The 19,943-nt window shown below is 39.8% G+C and overlaps 1 protein-coding gene across 4 annotated transcripts in view; it reads right to left on the reverse strand.

Annotated features, from left to right (window-relative positions):
- znf609b (zinc finger protein 609b) overlaps positions 1–19,943 on the reverse strand; it is an 84,562-nt gene that overhangs the window by 40,147 nt on the left and 24,472 nt on the right. For 3 of the 4 annotated variants that reach the window (XM_026162618.1, XM_026162600.1, XM_026162608.1), the window contains exon 2: positions 18,135–19,021. In XM_026162618.1, the coding sequence (XP_026018403.1) occupies positions 18,135–18,893 (759 nt within the window). In that variant the 5' untranslated portion in view covers positions 18,894–19,021. The remainder of the gene's footprint in view (positions 1–18,134; positions 19,022–19,943) is intronic. The other variant, XM_026162628.1, reaches the window with a different exon arrangement.

Below are 19,943 nucleotides of genomic sequence, written 5' to 3' on the forward strand. Positions count from 1 at the left end.
CTGCCTGGAAGTTAATCTCAATCTGCTTCCAGAAGTAAGGTAACACTTGAAGCGCAATTTATGTTTATTTTTCCTTCATGTCGTATTACGGTTATTAAAAGAGAAAACATGTCCTGTTACGTTATTTAGAGCCCTGCATTTTCCGACCGAGAGACACTATGCCATTGTCTTCGGCCGTGATGCGCTGAGATCGGTGAGCACATGTTGTATGTCTCAGTTAGTTCATGTCTGTTTCACATTTTATCGTTGAGAAACTGAATTAATCTCAATTGTTTGATTAATAATTGTCGCATATGCGACATATATGCATATGCACTGACTTTACTTGGTTTAATGCATAGTTTGTGTAAGAGAGATGTTTTATTTTTGCAAAATTGAGTATTTTTATTGCAAATTTATGTTGAATGTGATTTAAACAAAATCCTAAGTTGTGAATTATAGCTAGAACAGCATAATTAATATTTGAATTGCTCTTCTGACCCTGTCTGTTGACAGGTCAGGTTTTTTTTGTATGCTGAATTGTTCCTGAGGTGGATTCCTCTGGTGAAATAGATGGCGAGCCTTCCCACCTGGACTTAGAGAGACTGAGATTCTCTTCTTTTCCACTTGATGATCTGCTGCACCTTGCGGTGTGGTAGGACTGTATCACTCACACTTTCACGCACAGCTGGTTATACATAAGACCACTGACTGACATTCTCTCATCCCTATTCTCTTTCACACCATGGGAATTTTTTGGACTTTACCCCTTGGACATTTTTTATTTGGGACTTTAAATAATGAGCTGTTGTGTAGAGCATTCTCCACATGTGAAAAGAGTGTGAAATTTTCATTTGAATGTGCATTGGATTTGTGTAATCTGTTTCTATAAGAGTTAAGGAGTCAGGTTACTAGGGTGCACCCGAGCATTGAAACCCGAACATTGAAAACCAAAAATAACACTTGGCCAAGTCATTGCTTTAGTAGTTTGTGTTTTACTTTTCTTTTAATTTTTGTAAGTTTCCTTTCTACCATTGTAAAGTGTCTTTAACCTGTGCTTGTCAACCTTATGGTTTATGTCACTAAAGTTGGACAGTTCTTTTGAGTTACATTCTTGTCTCTGTGTCTCATTTGAACACACCCCTGTGCTCCTATAGTCGAGCCTATTGGCCCATTGATATATTCTTTTCAACAATTCCCCTTACTGTGTTACACTAACATTGTTATCTTTTTACAAAAACCAGCTGAACATGAGAGGTTTTTGGACCAATTTTGTGTTCTCCATTCTTTAAGCACCGGTTTGAGCACCGGCACAGTTTCAAAAGTACCGATTTGGCACCGGTATCGGATAAAACCTAAACGATACCCATCCCTAATCACTTTCAACATGTAGTCTGACCTGCATGAAGCATAGCTAAGATACGGCTGCGCACATCTCTTTACAAGTTGCTCAACTCACTACAAGATGATTGTTTTGAAGAACTGCAAGGATATTCTAAAGATAAAGAAGGCACCACTCCCCAGTTAATTCTGACTAAAGCTGGACTTAATAGATAAAGTCTGGGATGTGATGCACCCTGTGTCGGAAAAGGGTTTGGATTCTAATCTAAATGAGTAATTTAATAAAAATCAGAAAACTTTACTTTTTCCTACATATGTCAGCCAAAGGACACCAGGCAAAGTGCTGTTTTTTATGCTATATTTGGCCTTTATAAGCTTTTCAAGTATTTCTAATGTAGTTTGAATCTTTGATGCTTAATATTTCATGGTCAACACCAGAGAGAGATGAGATCGAAATTAATAATTAAACAAAAGTACATATTTAAAATTCTTCAAAAAGAAAAAACCCTCCACTGACGAGTCACTGATGGTTTTTCCATGCCAACTTTGGACCTCGTCAAAGAACAGTAAAACTCTGCAGCCAACAACTGTAGAACTAATACACTGTATATACACTGGTCTGCAAAATGACATGGATACACTGAGGTAACAGATTTGGAATTCATCTAAATTAGACCATGAAACACTCCAGCTCATGTAGTCTAATGGTCATGCACAGCTTGTACAAAGTCAGTCAATTCAGACATTATATTTTTTGTATATTAAAAGCCGCATTCAGCACAAAACAAACTCCCAGGACTTTTACAAAAAAAATGTAGCTACTAAAAAAAAGAACAACATTAATTGTGAAAGACAACATAAATAACTGGATTTAACATCAAAATCTGTCACTCTTCAAGGATACATGAGGTTAATGGACAGGACTGAATGTAATTAGACTTCCAGATGGACAAAACATAATTGAATGTGCGAGTCAAGGACTATACAACTCCCCAGCCTCCACAACAATCAGGAGCTCATTTCCATATTAACTTTACCTTTATTGATCCGATCACACCTTCTCTTTTCTTGCTACCACACCAACAAACTTAAACCTTTTAAGGACCTTTTAAGATTGTGCGGTGTAGAAGAAATGCACTTAGAATTGTTTAACTGTCGTATAAATTGTGCTTATTTAGACAGCTGTCCATTTGGTGCCATGGAAAAATATGGAGTAGAATAATAATACATTTTTAACACAAGAAGCCCTGAATGGCTCACGAACTCTGTGTCTCAATAAAGCACCATTTGATAAATGGAGAAACCAGCTAAATGTCTTTCTGGCTTGATTTATGGCATCCTAATATGCAACAAGGAGGACTACAGATGAGGTCAAAAAATACCCCATGTATAAAGAGATTTTACATTTAATCATTGTTTTATTAGAAGTGAAACAACTGACACTGAAAACAACATTAATTATAAAAAAGGATCACCCACACAGATGGATCATCGCCTAAATCTGTAGCTTGATTAGCTTTCTAATAACTTGCAGCTCATTAACAAAGCTGTCATAAGACTGTTTTTTCCCCCAGCAGGCTGGTGTTTTCACTTTTAAAAACTTACTGTACAGTAGCTGTTCAGCATCAAACAGAAGACAGAAAGCTACAGGTAGAAACCATCTGGTGGATATAGTGGAGCATTTAGCAGCTAAGGAACCAGGAATTTCCCACAGGATTTGGTAGAGACCAAAAACAGACCAAAAAGAAAAAAGGTTGCTGTTCTTGTATTCACCAGGTAAACAGAAATGCTTAAGATGTATGAAATTTGCAATGGTTTGCCAATGTGCTCACCAAATCCTCTAAGAAAAAACACAAAAAGGAGCAGGGTAGTTGAGAGCACTGTGCCACAGCACAAATATGTCAAAAGAAGCTGTAAGATGATATTAACATGGCTTCCCAGAATGCATTGAAACTGGTATAGTGGAAAAGCGATGGCTCCATTGCATTCAGATTAGGGCTGCACGATTAATCGTTAGAAAATCGCGATCTCGATTCATACTTATGTGCGATCTCATTTCCAAATGACAACGATTTAAAAAAAAAAAAAAAAAGAGAGAGAGAGAGAGAAAAGACGACGGCGATTGTACCGCATTTTGATCCGGGACGTAATCTGCATGAAAACAAGCGCTCACTCTTCCTGCTCAACAAATGACAAGGGCGGAGCCTTATACCACGTGATACAGAAGCTGTGCCGTGTGATGCTAAAATTAGCAGGGAAAAAAACAACGGAGAACACGTCAGGGATGACGAGAAAGTGACAGGAGAAAATCCGTCCCGGTCAACCACCCAAACATCAATAATGGGAACCTTATACAGCGCTTCCCTATACCCGTCGAACTCCCACAGGCACAAAGAAATTACGGAGGCTATCACTTATCACCTGACCAAAGATATGGCTCCCATCAACACTGTGCAAAACGAGAGATTTAGGAAAATGATCAACACCCTAGACAAACGCTACACAGTGCCGTCCCGCAACTATTTTTCTATTGTTGCACTACCTGCTCTATACACGCAGTGTGAGCAACGGTGGAGACGGAATTTCAAGCAGTACAACATTTTGCGGCAACAACAAAACGTGAGACATTTGTTGTTTTTATGTTCATTTATTGTTTTTATGTTCAGTCTCAACTGTTACGAAGTTGATGTGCAGCTAATAAGTGCAATAAATATTTATACTGGAAAAGAGAATCGTGAGAGAATCGTGATCTCAATTCTAAGCAAAAAAAATCGTGATTCTCATTTTATGCAAAATCGTGCAGCCCTAATTCAGATCCCTATTAATATAGGATCTTGTGAGATCTACAAATTAACAAGACATCTTTACTGTGACCTGTTTTCAAGTGACAAGCAAAGTCTATGTTTTCCTCCTCAAATGTTTCCTCCTCAAATGGTGCAACACTAATCTAAAAGGAAGCTGTTTGCAAGAAAGACAATGTGACTTGATCGATCAAGTATTCAGTGAATCTCAACGATGCAACATTTCATCATGCAGCTCAGTTGTGTAAAAAGTACAGTTTAGTAGTCTGCATGTGCACATATCTGATTAACTGCCAAATGACACAGCATTTCATTGCTGAAAAATGGTTGCATCAGATTAAAGTTGTGTTTTGCCTGATGACATTACATTTGTTGTTACATGGTGGAACCGCCACGGTTTCCAGCAAAACAAATAAGGGTTTCGAGCACGCAGGGCAGTTGTGGAGGCTGCATGTTTTCCCTTGCGTCCGACTGCGTTTTTTCCAGGTGGTTCTTGTTTCCTCCTTGTCCACACACATTCCTTTTTTGTGTTTTGGGGACAATAAAATGCCTTTCTGTATAAATGAGTGTGCTGACCCCGGGCAGAATAAGGCTTTCCTGTGTATCAGCCAATGGTAAGATTCCTAAAAGTTCATTGTTTATGGTGGGTGAATTATTTCCAGACGTACCGCGCCACCAGTATCACAGTCTTACCTGTGACTCAAGTATAAATATATTATATGAATGAAACAGACTGCTAACCAAACAGATGTGGAATAAGGATGGGAGAAGAGCACGGCAAGATAGGATGAACAACGTTTTGACAGGGGACCCTTTCTCTTCCTACAAAAGATAATGCAATTCTTCTGTATTCAAGGACACTGATGCAGTCTCTAGTGAGCGTATCAGCATTCATAAGAGGACTCTGCTGTGGCAGGGGTGACTTTGATGCATGTGGTACTCTTGTTTAAGGAAAGGAAACAGCATGAGAAAATCAAACCATCATACACTGGAGACTATAAAAGCCACTGGCACACAGCCAGTCGTTGGAGAGAGGCATAACCAGAGGACAACCTACATTTATCACTGATGGCATTTAAGGTTTTTAATATAGTAAATCATGGACATTCAAGTAATTTATAAGACAAAGGTTGCCGAAGTCTGGAATGCAGGTGCACAAAATTGAGAAGACTTTCTGGAGAAAGAATGCGAATGCAAGAGTAAACTTGCAGAAAATATTAAAAAGGTATAAAGTGCCAAATGTAATATTTATTTAAACTTCAGTCTATAAATTCTTTTTAAATAGTCCCCCATCCAGTAAAGCCAGACTTTGTCACTATAACTCTTGTATAACACTAAATATTCCCTGAGGTGAACATGTACTTTTGAGTCACTTGTAACTTACAGCTGCTTTTAAATGGTTACAACTTTATTAGAACTTTTAAAATATATATATACTATATAGTGTTATTTTAATGGCCTTGCCCCTTCCTCTGGCCCTTCTGCCAGCTACATAAATTTAAAATGTCACACAAACAGTGACTGACAATTTGATGCCAAAGTCAAATAGTTACATGCCATCAAGGTTGGATGGACTTGGCAGCAAAGCAAGACTACAGTTAGGGCAGGAGAACAGTACAACCCAGCCGTGTTTGCACAATTAATGCACATATAGTTTGTTTGTTTATGGCTCTCTCTTAAAGAGCATTAGGCCAGGGTGAGGATTTAAGAGCTTTAGAGGTGACATAGATTAAGTTGTTGGCGTGAGACCCAGGTCAGTGAGCCACAAGATACTTTACCTCATATTTAAATCTTCATGTGTTCAACACTGACATCGTACTCCTTTTGTTGCTGAACAAAAATATACTCTTCAAATTTGCCAGAACATAACGACGACTCCTGAATCAACTATACTGACAGTCTTATTTCTCCGTACAACTGAGTCTTCTACACCTATAAAGACAAGTACATGTATTTCCAGATTCTGGGAATTTTTCACTAACAGCTAGTAACACTGAAACATTACATCATTAGTTTAGTATTTTAAAACAATGCTAAATATAAACCAGTTCCAAAATCATTTCAATATGTATGGTGCAAGGAATCTGTTAACCCCTAAATGTTTGACATTGGTCCTAAAGGACGGACGTGTTCTCCCTTTAATTTCTATCAGCAGTATAATCCCCTTTTGAAACCCTTTTTAGGGTGAATTAGAAAGGCCCAGTATTCAAAGAGATGAGTGTGGAGAAGGGGGCGGGAATAATCACAAGGGCCTAGCTGTCTGTGTGGATTAGAATGGGAAAGAAAATCCTTTCATCTCAGATCTGTACTTCCAAGCTTGGAAGCATGCACGCACGCACACTCGCACGCACAACGCACCAAACCTCCAAAGTATACTTCTCGCAGATGAAATCAAAAGACTTCTATACTGATATACAAGAAGCTGTTATTTTAAACAGACCATATTCAATTATGCTTAAAATGGGCATGACAGTCACTGGATTAGAGAAAGGCTCGTATAAAAGCTTTGCTCTCGAGGCTGACCTCTCCGTTTGGCTCTCAGGCACGACGTTGCACAGAGGAGGGCAAGCACACGATCTGACTGGCTTCTCCGATTTCTCGTGCTGAAATGTCAACTGCTGCTCTATTTTGGGCAGATAGCCTTTTGACATCCAGCAAAATGTAAGGAGACGGATAAACCGGGAGAAGCTCCTCAGTGAGAAAACAATCCAACGCCCCCAAACAACATCATCTGACAGATAGGAAAATGGATTAGCCATTATGTGTATTTGCTCACTTGTCTACCTCTGCGAGGGTTTATAACAGAATGTAAAATGACAAGCCTACGTGAGCGCAACCAGAGTTGACACTAAGAGGAGAGACTGTAACGACATAAATATCTTACACACCCAAACATAAACATTTAGTCCAATGGCATGTGTCTTGTGTCAGTGCGATAGAAAATGGCTTATTCTGACCAGAGCTGGACAGAAACAGAGTTTGAGACAATAATGCTTTATGAACAAATCGTATTAATGGCTTTATGGGGTTTATTGACAGAAATAACTGAGAATACTTCTGCGTCGCTAAATAAGACTCTGAAAAAACTGCACCCCAAAACTTAAACAGTACAAGCATGCCATACCAATCGTGCATACTTGTTTTCCCAAAAGGTTATTCAACCAGTCGAGTGGTATTTTTAGGACAATTACAGATAATCACACAGTCAGTATGGAGAGCTGTGTTATGAGTCTGACTTGTCTAAACAGTAGCGAGCTTTAATATGTAAAAATAAATAAATTCCGACTGTCTCTTCTTTCCAAATCGCTTTTAATATGGGAAGAAATTACACTACTTTCTGGGTCGAGTGTATCTTCCTGACTGTGCTAGTTACTCTGTAACAGCTGGCTGTTGGTTTATGTAGTCTAACAGAAGAAGATAACCCGAAAAGAAGGGGAGCGAGGCATCATATTGTGATGATTTTAAAACACAGCAACATCAGTCTATTCAAATGGGTCGCTGCATACTTAATTCCTCTCAACTAGAACCCGACTAATATCTTAGCAGGGCTTATATAACAGCCAATATTATGCATCTGCCAATCTATTGATAATAGCATTTATGACTGTCTTTCAAGCACTTTCTGAGTATTTATGTTGCAACAACAAGCTGATCCACGCAGAGTGTAAAACAGGTCATCTGCAACTTGTTGTGACAATAAAACAATATTACTTTTAAACCTCACTGTCATGTTATCTTAGTAAGGACTCATAAATTACTAATATATATATATATATATATATATATATATATATATATATATATATATATATATATATATATATATATATATATATATATATATATATATCTCTATCTATCTATCTATCAGGGAAACATGTTTATATTTTATGTGTTAGCCAATACACTGAACTTTTAAAATCACTAAATATCAGTATCTGTCTTATAAATCCTATATCGGTCAGAGTCGATATAAAAATCGATAAACCCTCATAAACGTTAGATTTTTCTGGATCTCATGTGTAACCACAATGTGCTATTAAACGTCTTGCCTTCGGAAAAAGTGGTTAAGTGAAAAGTTAACGGTTGCATGGGCAATCTGAACTTCTGAGACATGGCAACAAGGGGATGATGCAATGTGGTGAAGAATTTCACAGCAGAAAACGTGAACCCCCTGCACTCGTTTCGTTTAACAAACTGCCTGCAAACAATCCCTTTAAGAGAGTAAAGGGGAGGGGGAGGGGGGGTGGCAAGAAGCAAGTAATCCTCTCTATAAACACTCCTGCTCAAACATTGCCTTGCTGTTAACTTCCTCTTTGTCACACTAAAAACGTTCCACAAGCAGCTAATCTCCTGTACTACTTTCTCATCAAATGTGCTTCATGGTCAAACCTGTTTCGCTATTGATAATCATTTTAACGAGCTTCACCAAATATGAGGGGCGGACGACAATAGAACAATGACTTGAAGGTGAAAATTCTTTTCACGTGGTCAAAACAATAGAGGCTGCAGAGAAACAAAGCCTTCTGAAACAAATGAGAAATCCCCAAACATAGTCTGCAAACTCTTCCACAAACACAGCGAGTCGGTACAAACTTGCGAGCCACCTTTTTCCTCATTGGGAGAAAATTCCTGTCGAGGGAAGATGGGGCGGCAGTGGTGGGGGAGCCACGTCTGCTCCTCCCCACTGTGTGGGTTTTGTTCTGCTAATCAGACCACATGCCTCAAGGATTCAGGAATCCGAGAACTCTCAGCCAGTTCCTCTCATTCCACATACAGCCGCAGCAGCCTGTGACAAAGTATTCAGTGAGCTGTGGAGTTAAAGACTCTATCCATTCATAACACCGTTCAGCCCCCCCTCCCTCCCCCCTCTGCTAATCTCAGGCAGTTCTTCAACCCCACCACCACCAACGCCTCCTCCTCTTACCCCTCATATGCCCTCTTCACCACAGCAGAGCCCTTTTTTTATCTGTCTACATACTGCACGCTTGGGTCTGAATAGGTTCATGGTTTATTATTAGACCATGGCACCACAGCTCACCCCTCGACATTTTAATAGAGAAACCCAGAACTGAGTATACACCGAGTCGGTGCAATGAAACTTTTTGCCTCCTCTTTGCCTGCTTGTGTTCCCCCCCCCCCAATTCTTATTTTGGTTTATTTCCTCTCTGTTCTCCCCTCCTGGGCTCTCTCTTGCTACTCACGCATTGAGAGGCGAAATGAGGCACGCTGGAAATTTGCAGGCCGACAATGGAAGACAGCTGCTCTTGCTGCATAAGTCTTTCATGAGCTGAATTAGTTGTACAAGCCTTAGCTACCCATCCCCCCCTCCCCCAACACACACACACACACACACACACACCCCTCACAGCAAGCTGATCCAGACACAGCACAACACACCTCTTAGAAAGCTTAGGGAAGAGAAAGACAGGGAAAGAAGAGACAAAGCGTGATAGGGGCTTTGTTTGACACATCTGTGATTGCTTTTTGCTGAAGTACTCCTCACATGTTTCATCTCCCTGTGGCAAACATTCACATTAATTCTTAATGAAGTTTTTAAGGTTGTGTTGCACTGTGTCAGAGAGAAAGAGTTCTCTTTTTAAACAAACAAAATAAAAAACAAACAAACAGAACCTTTTTTTCCCCAATTAACCTGATGCTAAATACATTTACCCAAACTAAAGCTAAAGCTCTTTTCGCCTGCACACACTGTAACAATCTCCTGGTCAGAAATGTACAGAAAGTACATTTTTGTCTATCCAGACTATCCACTGCTCCCTGCACTTGTATACCTTACTATAATTCCTTTGGGACAGGTATCTATAAATCTCCTGGTTCAACACGACCATACAAATGACCCAAACAGAGCACTTTGCAGACAGAAAAAGAACCTGAAAAAACCTGATGAAAACCTGCCGGTGTGGCTCATTTTTAAAGAATCTGATCTACAAAGAACAACCACGACTCTTTCAAAGTCTTCTTTACTCCTGATTGCGCTTACGGTAAAGTCAGTCTTTCCCCATCCTGAATATCAAAAGTGACAACAAATCCCAACAGCGTTCAGTAAGCACACAGATGGGACACAAATCAAACTCAACACTCACTAAGGTCAAGGTGAACACAGACTGTTTTTGTGAATTGGAAAAGACTTTCCAGTATCAAATATTTCCAAACAGAAAGTCTGCGGTCCCTCTCGACAAGGATTTCCTGTGTAACATGACTATAAACTTTGTGGGCTACAGCATTCTTCTCCTAGCTAAATATGTGAATCAGTGGTCTGGTGTGGAAGAATCGTTTATGCATGCTGGCTTGCGCAGTGACAATTCTCTAATGCAGTCTTCTTGGGTTACAGATGATGAGCAACACATATAGCAATGTTCAGACTCAGTGATGCATAGCAGAAGTAAAACTATATCTGCTCAGACAGGCCCTACAGATGCTCATTGTGATGAAAATACGATAAAGAAACTACTCCAAGGAGGTTTTTGAGATAACACTTAAACAACTCCCAAAAAAAACAGTGTAATATATTTTAAAAATCACTCCACATAAATCATATTACACTGAGGTCCAATGTACATCATGTAAGACACTTGAAGTGATTTGGAAAGATGAAGACTTTTCAGCAGAAGGAGAAAAAAAAAATACCACAAGTGCAAACAATTTGGACGCCTAAAAAGATTGAAATTGCTTGGCAGGTTTTTGGGTTCGTATCAAATGACAAGAGTGAGCCAACAATCTTGGAAGCTGTGTGGAAGTTTTGTGGCAGCTTGAGATGGAAATTTATTTTCATCTTAGTATCCGTCCTCAGTATCTACTAACAACTGCTCTAGTCTGCTAATCTCATAAGTATGCTAAAGGAAACAGTAAAATACTAGCTGTTAGGTGTAAAAGTAAATATACATTTAAAATCCTGTTGCAGTGTTTTAAGGTTAAAATATTGAATGCCTACACATCAAAAAACACATTACGTGTGTTTTGCTGTAGTTTTTTGCATTGCTGTGACTGCACTAGTCATTCTGAGATATACTAGGTTTTTAATTTTCACTGGTATGTCAGAAAAGGATCGTATACATGTAGTAAGCCTTGAACATGTGTGGTATGCCTGGTATTCATCATAGTCTGCAGCAAAAAGGAATTTCCCCAGGACATGGATGTGAAACTATGTAAAATTAAATCTGTGGGGCTTTCAATTTCTTAAAAAACAAAAAAAACAAACATTCATTCTAGTTTAAAACTTCTACAAGTTCATTATGTACTTCCTTGATTTTTTAGGCAGTCTTGTGCTTTGTTTTGCCAACAAGCTCAAAGCATTACATGTGACAATGAAGGCCGCAGCTAACGGCACACACAGAAAACAATTAATGGTCAAATGGTTTCTTCCTGTTGTAGCAAGGGACTCCCTGAGGCTGCATGCTTGAGACAGACAAAGAGAGTGAGCAGGAATCACAGCACAATGAACTAAAGCTGCTCCATACTACGACATACTGTGAAAGTTTCTGTAGACTCCAACATTACTCATATGATTGTGCTGGATGTAAAAACAGTTGTGACTACAGAGTCTGAATGTGAATTAGATTTTTTTTTTTTTCCAGAGCATACATTTTATATATCACTCAAATAGATGAGGAAAAACATGACCTATCATTTTACTGAGAACAAAGGCACGGTTAAGGCCGATGATTAAACAGAGTCATTTCTTTATATTTTGCTAAGCAATATATAGAAATATGTAGTGTTTGATAGTCAGTACTTGGCATGGCCACCTTTATTTATCAATACAGGCTGAACGCTCTTATTCAGCTTTGTTGTGATTTCTTTCAGGAACAGTTCTCCAGGCTTCTTGAAGGACATTCAGAGCTCTTCTTTGGATGTTGGCTGCCTTTTTGTTCTGTTCTCACACTGCTTCAGTAATGTTTTTCCATCTATACTTTAGCCCCTTTTTCACTAGTACCTAATTGGATCAACTGAGCACGGTTCACCACGGTTTTCAGGGTTTCTCATTAGGTGACAGTACCTGGTACCAGGTGCTAATATAGTACCTGCTCGGTCGGGGTTCCAAGCGATACGAGCAGGTGCTAAAATGTGATGTTGTTAGACTGCATGCCACCGATTGGCTGGTCAGTGGCGTCGCTCGCTGAGTAATGAGTTTGTCTCGTTCACGAAACTCAAAACCGCCATTTTTGAAACCCGGCAAAGAGGGAAATGAATACAAAAAACAATTTGGTGGTATTCAATTGTAATGGAAAACCATTCGATCCGAGTCAAGTGGTGGTGAGTTGTGGCAAGTCGATCCAAGAAGGTACTAATGGAAATGGGTCTTTTTAACTGCACTGGCAGTATGTTTTAGATCACTGTCATGCTGATAAATGAAGCTGTTGCTTATTAGATTCTTTCCACATGGTAGATCAAAATCTGATGGCACTATTCCATCAGCTTTGACGTGATCACTCAAGACCACTGGCTGAAACCATGACAGATGGCTGGAGATACTTCTGTGCGCCTCTCCTGACCTCCTCCCTATATAAATGGCAATTTGAACTCATTCTGGATTTTTTTTCCTTTTCTTATGGACATTACTTTCAGACACTCTTCATCTGCAGCAGATAATGTTTTTTTTTTTTTTAGGTCTGCCTCTGCCCGTCCCCCATCCAGTTTCCTCATATTTTTTTAAGATGAAATTGCACGCCATGTTGAGATATGCCAAGTTTCTGGCTAGCTGCTTCCTGCTTTCTTTACTGTAACTGCTTTACAAACATAGACTGAACCCATAAACGTCTTGAGACACTACCCAACTGAGATCATGCAGTCAATGTAGAAATTAAACCATCTTTAACCTGCCACTTCCCTAGTTCAAAGTCTGTGATGTCTTAGAGCACCCGAGTGAGAACGTCGCAGGTAATTGTCTGGTAAATTCACAGTGGGTGGGTGTCCTGTCTCCTCCGGCTTTAAACAAGCAACTCCCTTGCCTAAACTAAACAGTATTTCCAGTAATAAGGGCACAAATAAAGCAGACCATCTCCTATTATATGCTACATGCTAGTAAAGACTGTGGACAATTCCCTGACCCAATTCTCCCAAAATTCTCTGTAGTTCATGTGTGAAAACATCTTAAGTTGAGACAGATTAGTCAGCTGAGCAGTGCAAGGTAATAATTAGTTCACAAGATCTGTCACGTAACCACACTGTAAATCGAAGTATTTAAAGCTCCTGTAGCATTCAATCCTGCACGTGAAAACGCTTCTGAAAAAACGGGGAAAATAAAGAACAGCACGATGCACAGTTGCACTTTTTCACAGGACAGAAAAGGGAATTATTCTGTTAACAAAGGATTAATTCTCCTCATACATACACAATTGGCTTTACCAGAACATTAACGGGTAAGTTAACAGGCTCTTTTTGCAATGAGCCTGTTGGTGTAATTCGTACCCCTTCTCAAAATAAATCACAGTCCTCCTTCTGTTCCACAGCCTTTAAAATCCCTGGCACTACTCAAAAGGAATGAGTCGTAACACAAGAGCAACAGTCCATCAGGCACAGGCAAAGAGAAAGAACTCTGCCTTTCTTCTCATGATATCCCTGAACTCACCGAGCTGGACATCAACAGGAATGCAGAGCTGTATTCAGGGCTCTTTCATTCAAGTGCAGTCTTTCCCTTTTCTGCCCACGTTTCAAAGTAGCATTGCCTATGTAATTTTCCATGAGAGCTGCTCCATTTATCAAGGTCGGTGGCACATCGAGGAAGCTGACGAATGCCTCACTCCTCTAGGTTTGTATAATGAGAGGTGGGAGAGTGAGACACACTCAGAGGTAGTTAGCGCTTGTACAAAGGAAGTAGACAAAGAGAAGGCTTTGGGGACCTTTAACTTAGGACATAGGCAATGAAGCCAAGCTATTACACCTCTGCCATGGAGAACAAGATTACTAGTGAGACAGATACTGATTAATGCTTGGATAAGCCATACAAGATCTTTTAAACTAGATCTTTCAGACAAGCTGTAACTAGGCTGACAAATATCCAAATTTGCTTCCAAAGAATCTGCTCTATGGTTAAACTCTACATAATATACACATTCAAGCATAACATTTATATACAAAAAGCATTCAGACTTTGATACAAATGCCATATTACCCTGTAAAGCTTCTGGATGTGATTAGGTAAAAAGGGAAGGCATTAAATAACAGTGTGCAGAAGGCGGATAAGCAAGTACTTGTGATGACTAAGGGGAGTTGTGAGTCAGTTCAGTGGTCGTTTTTCACATATTTCCCCCCCCCCATCAGATTTAGTATCAATTTCACAGGCAGTAAAACAAATGTCGTCAGTGGACGCTGAAAGCTGGTGAAATTGGCTTGTGTACGATGAAAAAACAAAAACAGCATCCAAAATTCACTCAAGTCTGTAAATATTTGGACAGTTGACACTATTTCCAATTTTGCCTCTGTGCACCACCACAGTGGATTTGAAATGAAGCAATCAAGATGTGATTTATGGAATTATGGACAAACCAATGTGATTATAAATCTAAGCACTGTTTTTAATACTTCTCAGTGACTGCCAAAAAACGTTTTGCCAGACATTTACAGAATCCAGCTTCACTCGCTGCTTGTTTCTACAACTTCCTGCCTTTGGTTTAGTCTTCAGTTAGTGAAAACCATGCTTATCTGGGCTGAGGTCTGGGGACTGGAGCAGCCATTTAACATCATTCAGTTTCTCTGCCAAAGAAGCTCTCAGGTTGCGTTGGCTGTTATGTTTCAGGTCATTATCCATCTGTACAGTTAAGTGCCGTCCTATTAGTTTCCATTAGCTGCTATATTTGCCCATGCTATAATACGTTATTCACCATATTTGAGAGAGGATGTACGCTTCGGATCCTGGGCTATTACGAGTCATTTTGTGGCAAAGGTCAGGTCTAATCAGGTCTTTCAGTTCCTGGGTGTTACAAATGGTTTCTATGCTGTGGTAAACCTTTTTTACTTGCATTTGCGTGCAGGATTTTGTGTAGATGACCTGTACCATGCGTTTCAATTACATGGGGAAAAAAATGGAGCAGGATGCGCTATGAGAAGAAGAAAAATCAGCACACGCGTTGCAACGCTCTGGGCAATGTTTGCTGGGGTATTTGGCATTCTGGCATCTGCGTGGATACTTTTTCACAGGTACCACCAACACAAAAGTTACTGCACACGAACCACACATCTCTGAGGTACTTGATCAACAGTTATGTTTACTGAAAGCCAGTAAGGAGAAAAGATTTCAAAACCAACTCTATGTCTACATAAGGATTGATTATGAGCCATGAAAATGAGAAAGGCATAATTGTCTACACTAACAGAATAAAAACTAATGCACAATATAATGTTCAAGCTTGATCTCCTAGTGCTAATCAATACTTGTGGTGTTTACACCACATACAATGGAAAGGAATGCACTAGCATTTATCTAGCACTTTTCTAATCTTCCCACTCAAAGTGCTTTAGACTAAAATTTAATTATACATTTATACACAGCTTTCTTCTTTATATTTTAAGCACTTTATTTATCTCGCATACACGGTAATGAATGCCTTTGGATTTTAGGTAGACTGCCCAAAGGAAATCCATGTAGGTACAGGAAGACCTCTGTTATTAGACCTCTCTCTGCATTGAATCATACCTGTTATTAATCTCTGTCTCTCTTCCACAGCATGTCTTTTGTCCTGTATTCCTTCTCTAACCCCAACTGATCGCGCAGCTGGCCCCGCCCCTCTCTGAGCCTGATTCTGCCAGAGGTTTCTTCCCGTTAAAAGGGAGTTTTTCCTTCTCACTGTCGCCAAAGTGCTTGCTCATAGGGGGTCACATGATTGCTGGGGTTTTCACTATATGTATTACTGTAGGGTCTACCATACAATATAAAGCACCTTGAGGCGACTGTTGTTGTGATTTGGCGCTGTATAAATAAAACTGAATTGAATAGAACACGCAAGCTCTGCAGGAATCAGGAACTTCCTTGCTGTGCAGAACACTGATAATCATTGCACCATCATGCCGCCCATGGCAACATTTCTACTGCCAAACAGACCTATCGCAACTGTCGAGGTCTGCATCACTGCGACATGTACATTTAACGCAAAGCTGTAAATCAGGCATTAGGAACAGATGGTGTCCCTAATGAGTTGACCAGTGAGTGCAAACTTGAGCTATTTAACAAAAGGAAATCAATAAAATAAATACATTTAAAAAAAATATTTAAAAAGCGAATAAAATATTCCTTGAAGTGGTCCTTACTTACATGTAACAAACAGCAGGTTGTAGCCTACTTCAAATGTGTTTGAACTAGTAATCACTAATGGTTATTTTACAGTTATTATATTAGCTGTGCTATTCACACATCAATCCAAAACATCTTTGTATTAAGAGAGCTAGCAGGTTAAAGGCTGGCTAATTTCCAGTCAGGCGGCGTCACACATTTGTGTCTCTATCGGTTAAGTCCTAGAAAAGCTCGGGGCTGAAGAGCAGGGCTGAAAGCAGCTTTTGTTTGATTTTATTCTTTGAGGTAAATGCACTTTTGATGTGTGTGGTTTTTAAAAACACATCCATTAAACATTGGACACCAAATGAAACAGCTCTTCAAGCCAAAACTGATGAATGCAGCAACGCAATCACATCCCTTTCTTTCCTCCACCATCACACTTTCAAGGATACATTTAATCAAGATCGATATTTAAAAGCAGTTGTGACCCCTCTCCTTTATTCAGCGCAGTGAACCAATTCACGAAACCTTTTCATTCGAAATACATCGCAATTACAGAATTCACATTGAAATTTCCTTTCGCGGCACTCGACAGCTCTACAGCTTGTGCTCATGTCTGGGTGTCCTGGATTTAAGGAATCAAACAGGCTTCCTTACAGCCCATCCCCCATGCCACTTTCAGAGCAGCAGGAAAAACGATGAAGGCGTGCTTTGCACCAGCTCCCTCCCCCACACACTGCTCCACCAGGCATTGCTGGGGCTTGTGGGATTAAGAATGGAACACGATGACAGACAAAAACAGTCCTCAGCACCTCCCTGCTCTGCTGTCTTTTATACTGCAAGAGCATGAAAAGGCTGCTATGAGGCATACAATAGAGACAGTGATAGATCAACTCTATGAGTGAACAAGATAAGTGTGGGTGAATAGCTACACGGATCTTTATATTGTTCCTGTATGACAATGTCAGCGTTGAAATTGTGCGAATAATAAAAAAACGAAGAAGAAATTTTGACATTTACTTCACTTCACAGGGATTATGTTATGGTTTTGCGTGACAGTGTGCATTACATTTTAGTCAGCCACTGGTACTTTACTGGCTCATGTGAAGCACATAATACCTTTGATTTCACCTGAGGCTTGTTGGCATTTATTTTTAACATGGAATAACCATTTAAAATAAGCAGGCAATTATCAATCCTGCTTTCAAGAACAGGGGGGGAAAAAAACACTGCTGTGTGGGCCATTTCCTGTAGCTGGACTCAGCATCTTATACATCAAGGGTACCCTTTCTCATCGCATGGTAATAAAAGAGAAATCAGCAGTTGGTCTTTTCTTCTGCATCACATGTCAGACTGCTTTGGGGAATGTACATTTCCAAGCCTGCAGAAAGCAACAGGCCCTTATGAGCACAATTTCCAGAAGTCTACAGTATTAAGCACTACTGTTTTTATTTCTCTATGATAAATAAAGCCAGTGCTGTTTCAAAGATACTTTTCACCTTATAAACAAGGCGAGCATTCTTCTTGCCAACACAGATTTCGATAGAAATAGAAAATATTGTCAAATTTAGCAGGCTTTAGTTAGGATTAAAAAAAAACATGTATGCCAATATGTTTGTTTTTTCTAGGAGACTAATGAATAAAAACAACTTATTTAATGTCAAAGGTACATTTCGCTAAAACGAGAAATTAAAAAATTCTTTTCACAAGGACAAATATAACCCAATCCAGTGATGCCAAACAGATATGTGCAAAGTTAAAACCAAAAATAAAGGAAAACGTACCTTTTCATTTTTTACCTTCTTTAACGTCTTGCATTCTCCATTACCATTCTCCACCTCCTCTGGTTCAGTTTTTGTAGTCAGTGCTGGTACTATCCCAACAGGTTCAAGTGCAATATTCCCCATTTGATTGGCATCTGCCAAGTCTGCTGATTGCGTGTTCTCAAAGGATGCGTTACGACTATTTCCCAAAGCAACCTGGGCTTGAGAGACAACGTCCTTCTCTGTGACACCTATTGCAACGACAGGGGCGCCATCTGTTTTGTCCTTCTTGCTTTTCCCACTAGCCCCGTCTTTCTCTTTTTTACCGCCGAGAACACCTCTGGAGGCTTTTCCCACTTTTTCCATGTTCTTCCCAGAGGTGGAATTGTTGCCAGCAGCTGCTGCACTTGCTGCTGTGCCTGTTGGCTCCCCTTGAGTCCGCCCTGTAGTTTCTTTTTTACCCCCATCTCCAGCTGAAGCTTTGTTATTATTGTCTTTAGAGTTCTTACTGCGCTTGTATTTGGATTTACTTTCCTTGCCTTGAGAGCCAGACACTGGACTAACAAACCTGATGTTGTCAGGCAATGCCGCAACTGCACTTGGTGGTGCCGCCATACCGTCCTTGGTGCCAGACATCTCAAGTTTGTCCTTCTCTAAGTCAGCGTCAAGGTCAATAATCAGATTTCCAACACCGATATCCCACTCATCCCCGCTGTCGTAAGTGTCCACCGCATTAGAGTCCACACCTTTCCCGCCTGCAGTGCCACCACTTAGGGACATTTTAGTGCCAACGGCCCAGGATTGCCTCAGTGAGGTCCGACACCCTCTTAGACGGTTGGGACACAGGGGCAAGGGTTAGAGAATCCTCACGGTCTACTTGTTCCTGTCCCATTTAACCACATTTTACCCTAGAAAAAACAGAAGCAAGAAAACACATACATTAATCTCATATTTCAGACACAAAAATAACAGTGGATACAAAAAAAAAAAAAAAAAAAAAAAAAAAAATCGTTTGATCATGAGCCAGTAATTCTCTGATGATCACCGTGCAAACCACTATGGTAATACCCACTGGTGTGACAGCGCTGCTCGAAACCCTCTCTTCATAATCACTTCCCACAGTCGTCATGGCAACCATGGGAAATGTAGCCTAAATCCTGCCTTGACAGCCAAGGTGGCCCCACTGTTCTGAATGACTGGCTCTCTTTTCACAAGCCACTGCTGATAGTGCCACTGCTGATAAATAAGAAGTAGCTGGCCTCACACTCCCCCGCATGGTTTATGAAGCCGTGCCTTTTCAACTCAATAGTACAATGGTAATCTTGAACTAACAGAGGAGCTTAAAAGCATGAATGAACCAGTGTACGTCTCAGGAGAACACCAGTTTGTTGTATTTGCTTACACAATGTAGCCTAAAGGTCATCACTTTTATATATCTTTGGGCAAATAAATATGACATTCTTGAACAGATCTTAGCTGTATCCATTTGTGGACATACTGCAGAACAAAATGGTCAGAAAAGAATGTTTAAAAATTCTTTTCTCAAAACAGAACTCAAATCTGGGTTTGAAAAAGGTAAGATAGTTATATAAATCTTTTTGTATAAAGATACAAGTTTTTGGTTCTTGTTTTTTCCTCTGGAGTTTCAGAAGAAAAAAAAGATGTGAGCTCAATGTGAAAATCAAGCTGTTAGCGTGCTTGTTGTGAGTGGGCGACTGTGAAAAGAGGTTATTATTTACTATAAGAAACACTGAAAGTCTGCTAGGAGCTTTGTAAAGTACAACGATGTCTCCGTGTAATTAACCAATGCACAGCTTCACACAGTTTTAC

Source organism: Astatotilapia calliptera, chromosome 1 (genome assembly GCF_900246225.1).
Source record: "Astatotilapia calliptera chromosome 1, fAstCal1.2, whole genome shotgun sequence".
NCBI lineage: Eukaryota > Metazoa > Chordata > Actinopteri > Cichliformes > Cichlidae > Astatotilapia > Astatotilapia calliptera.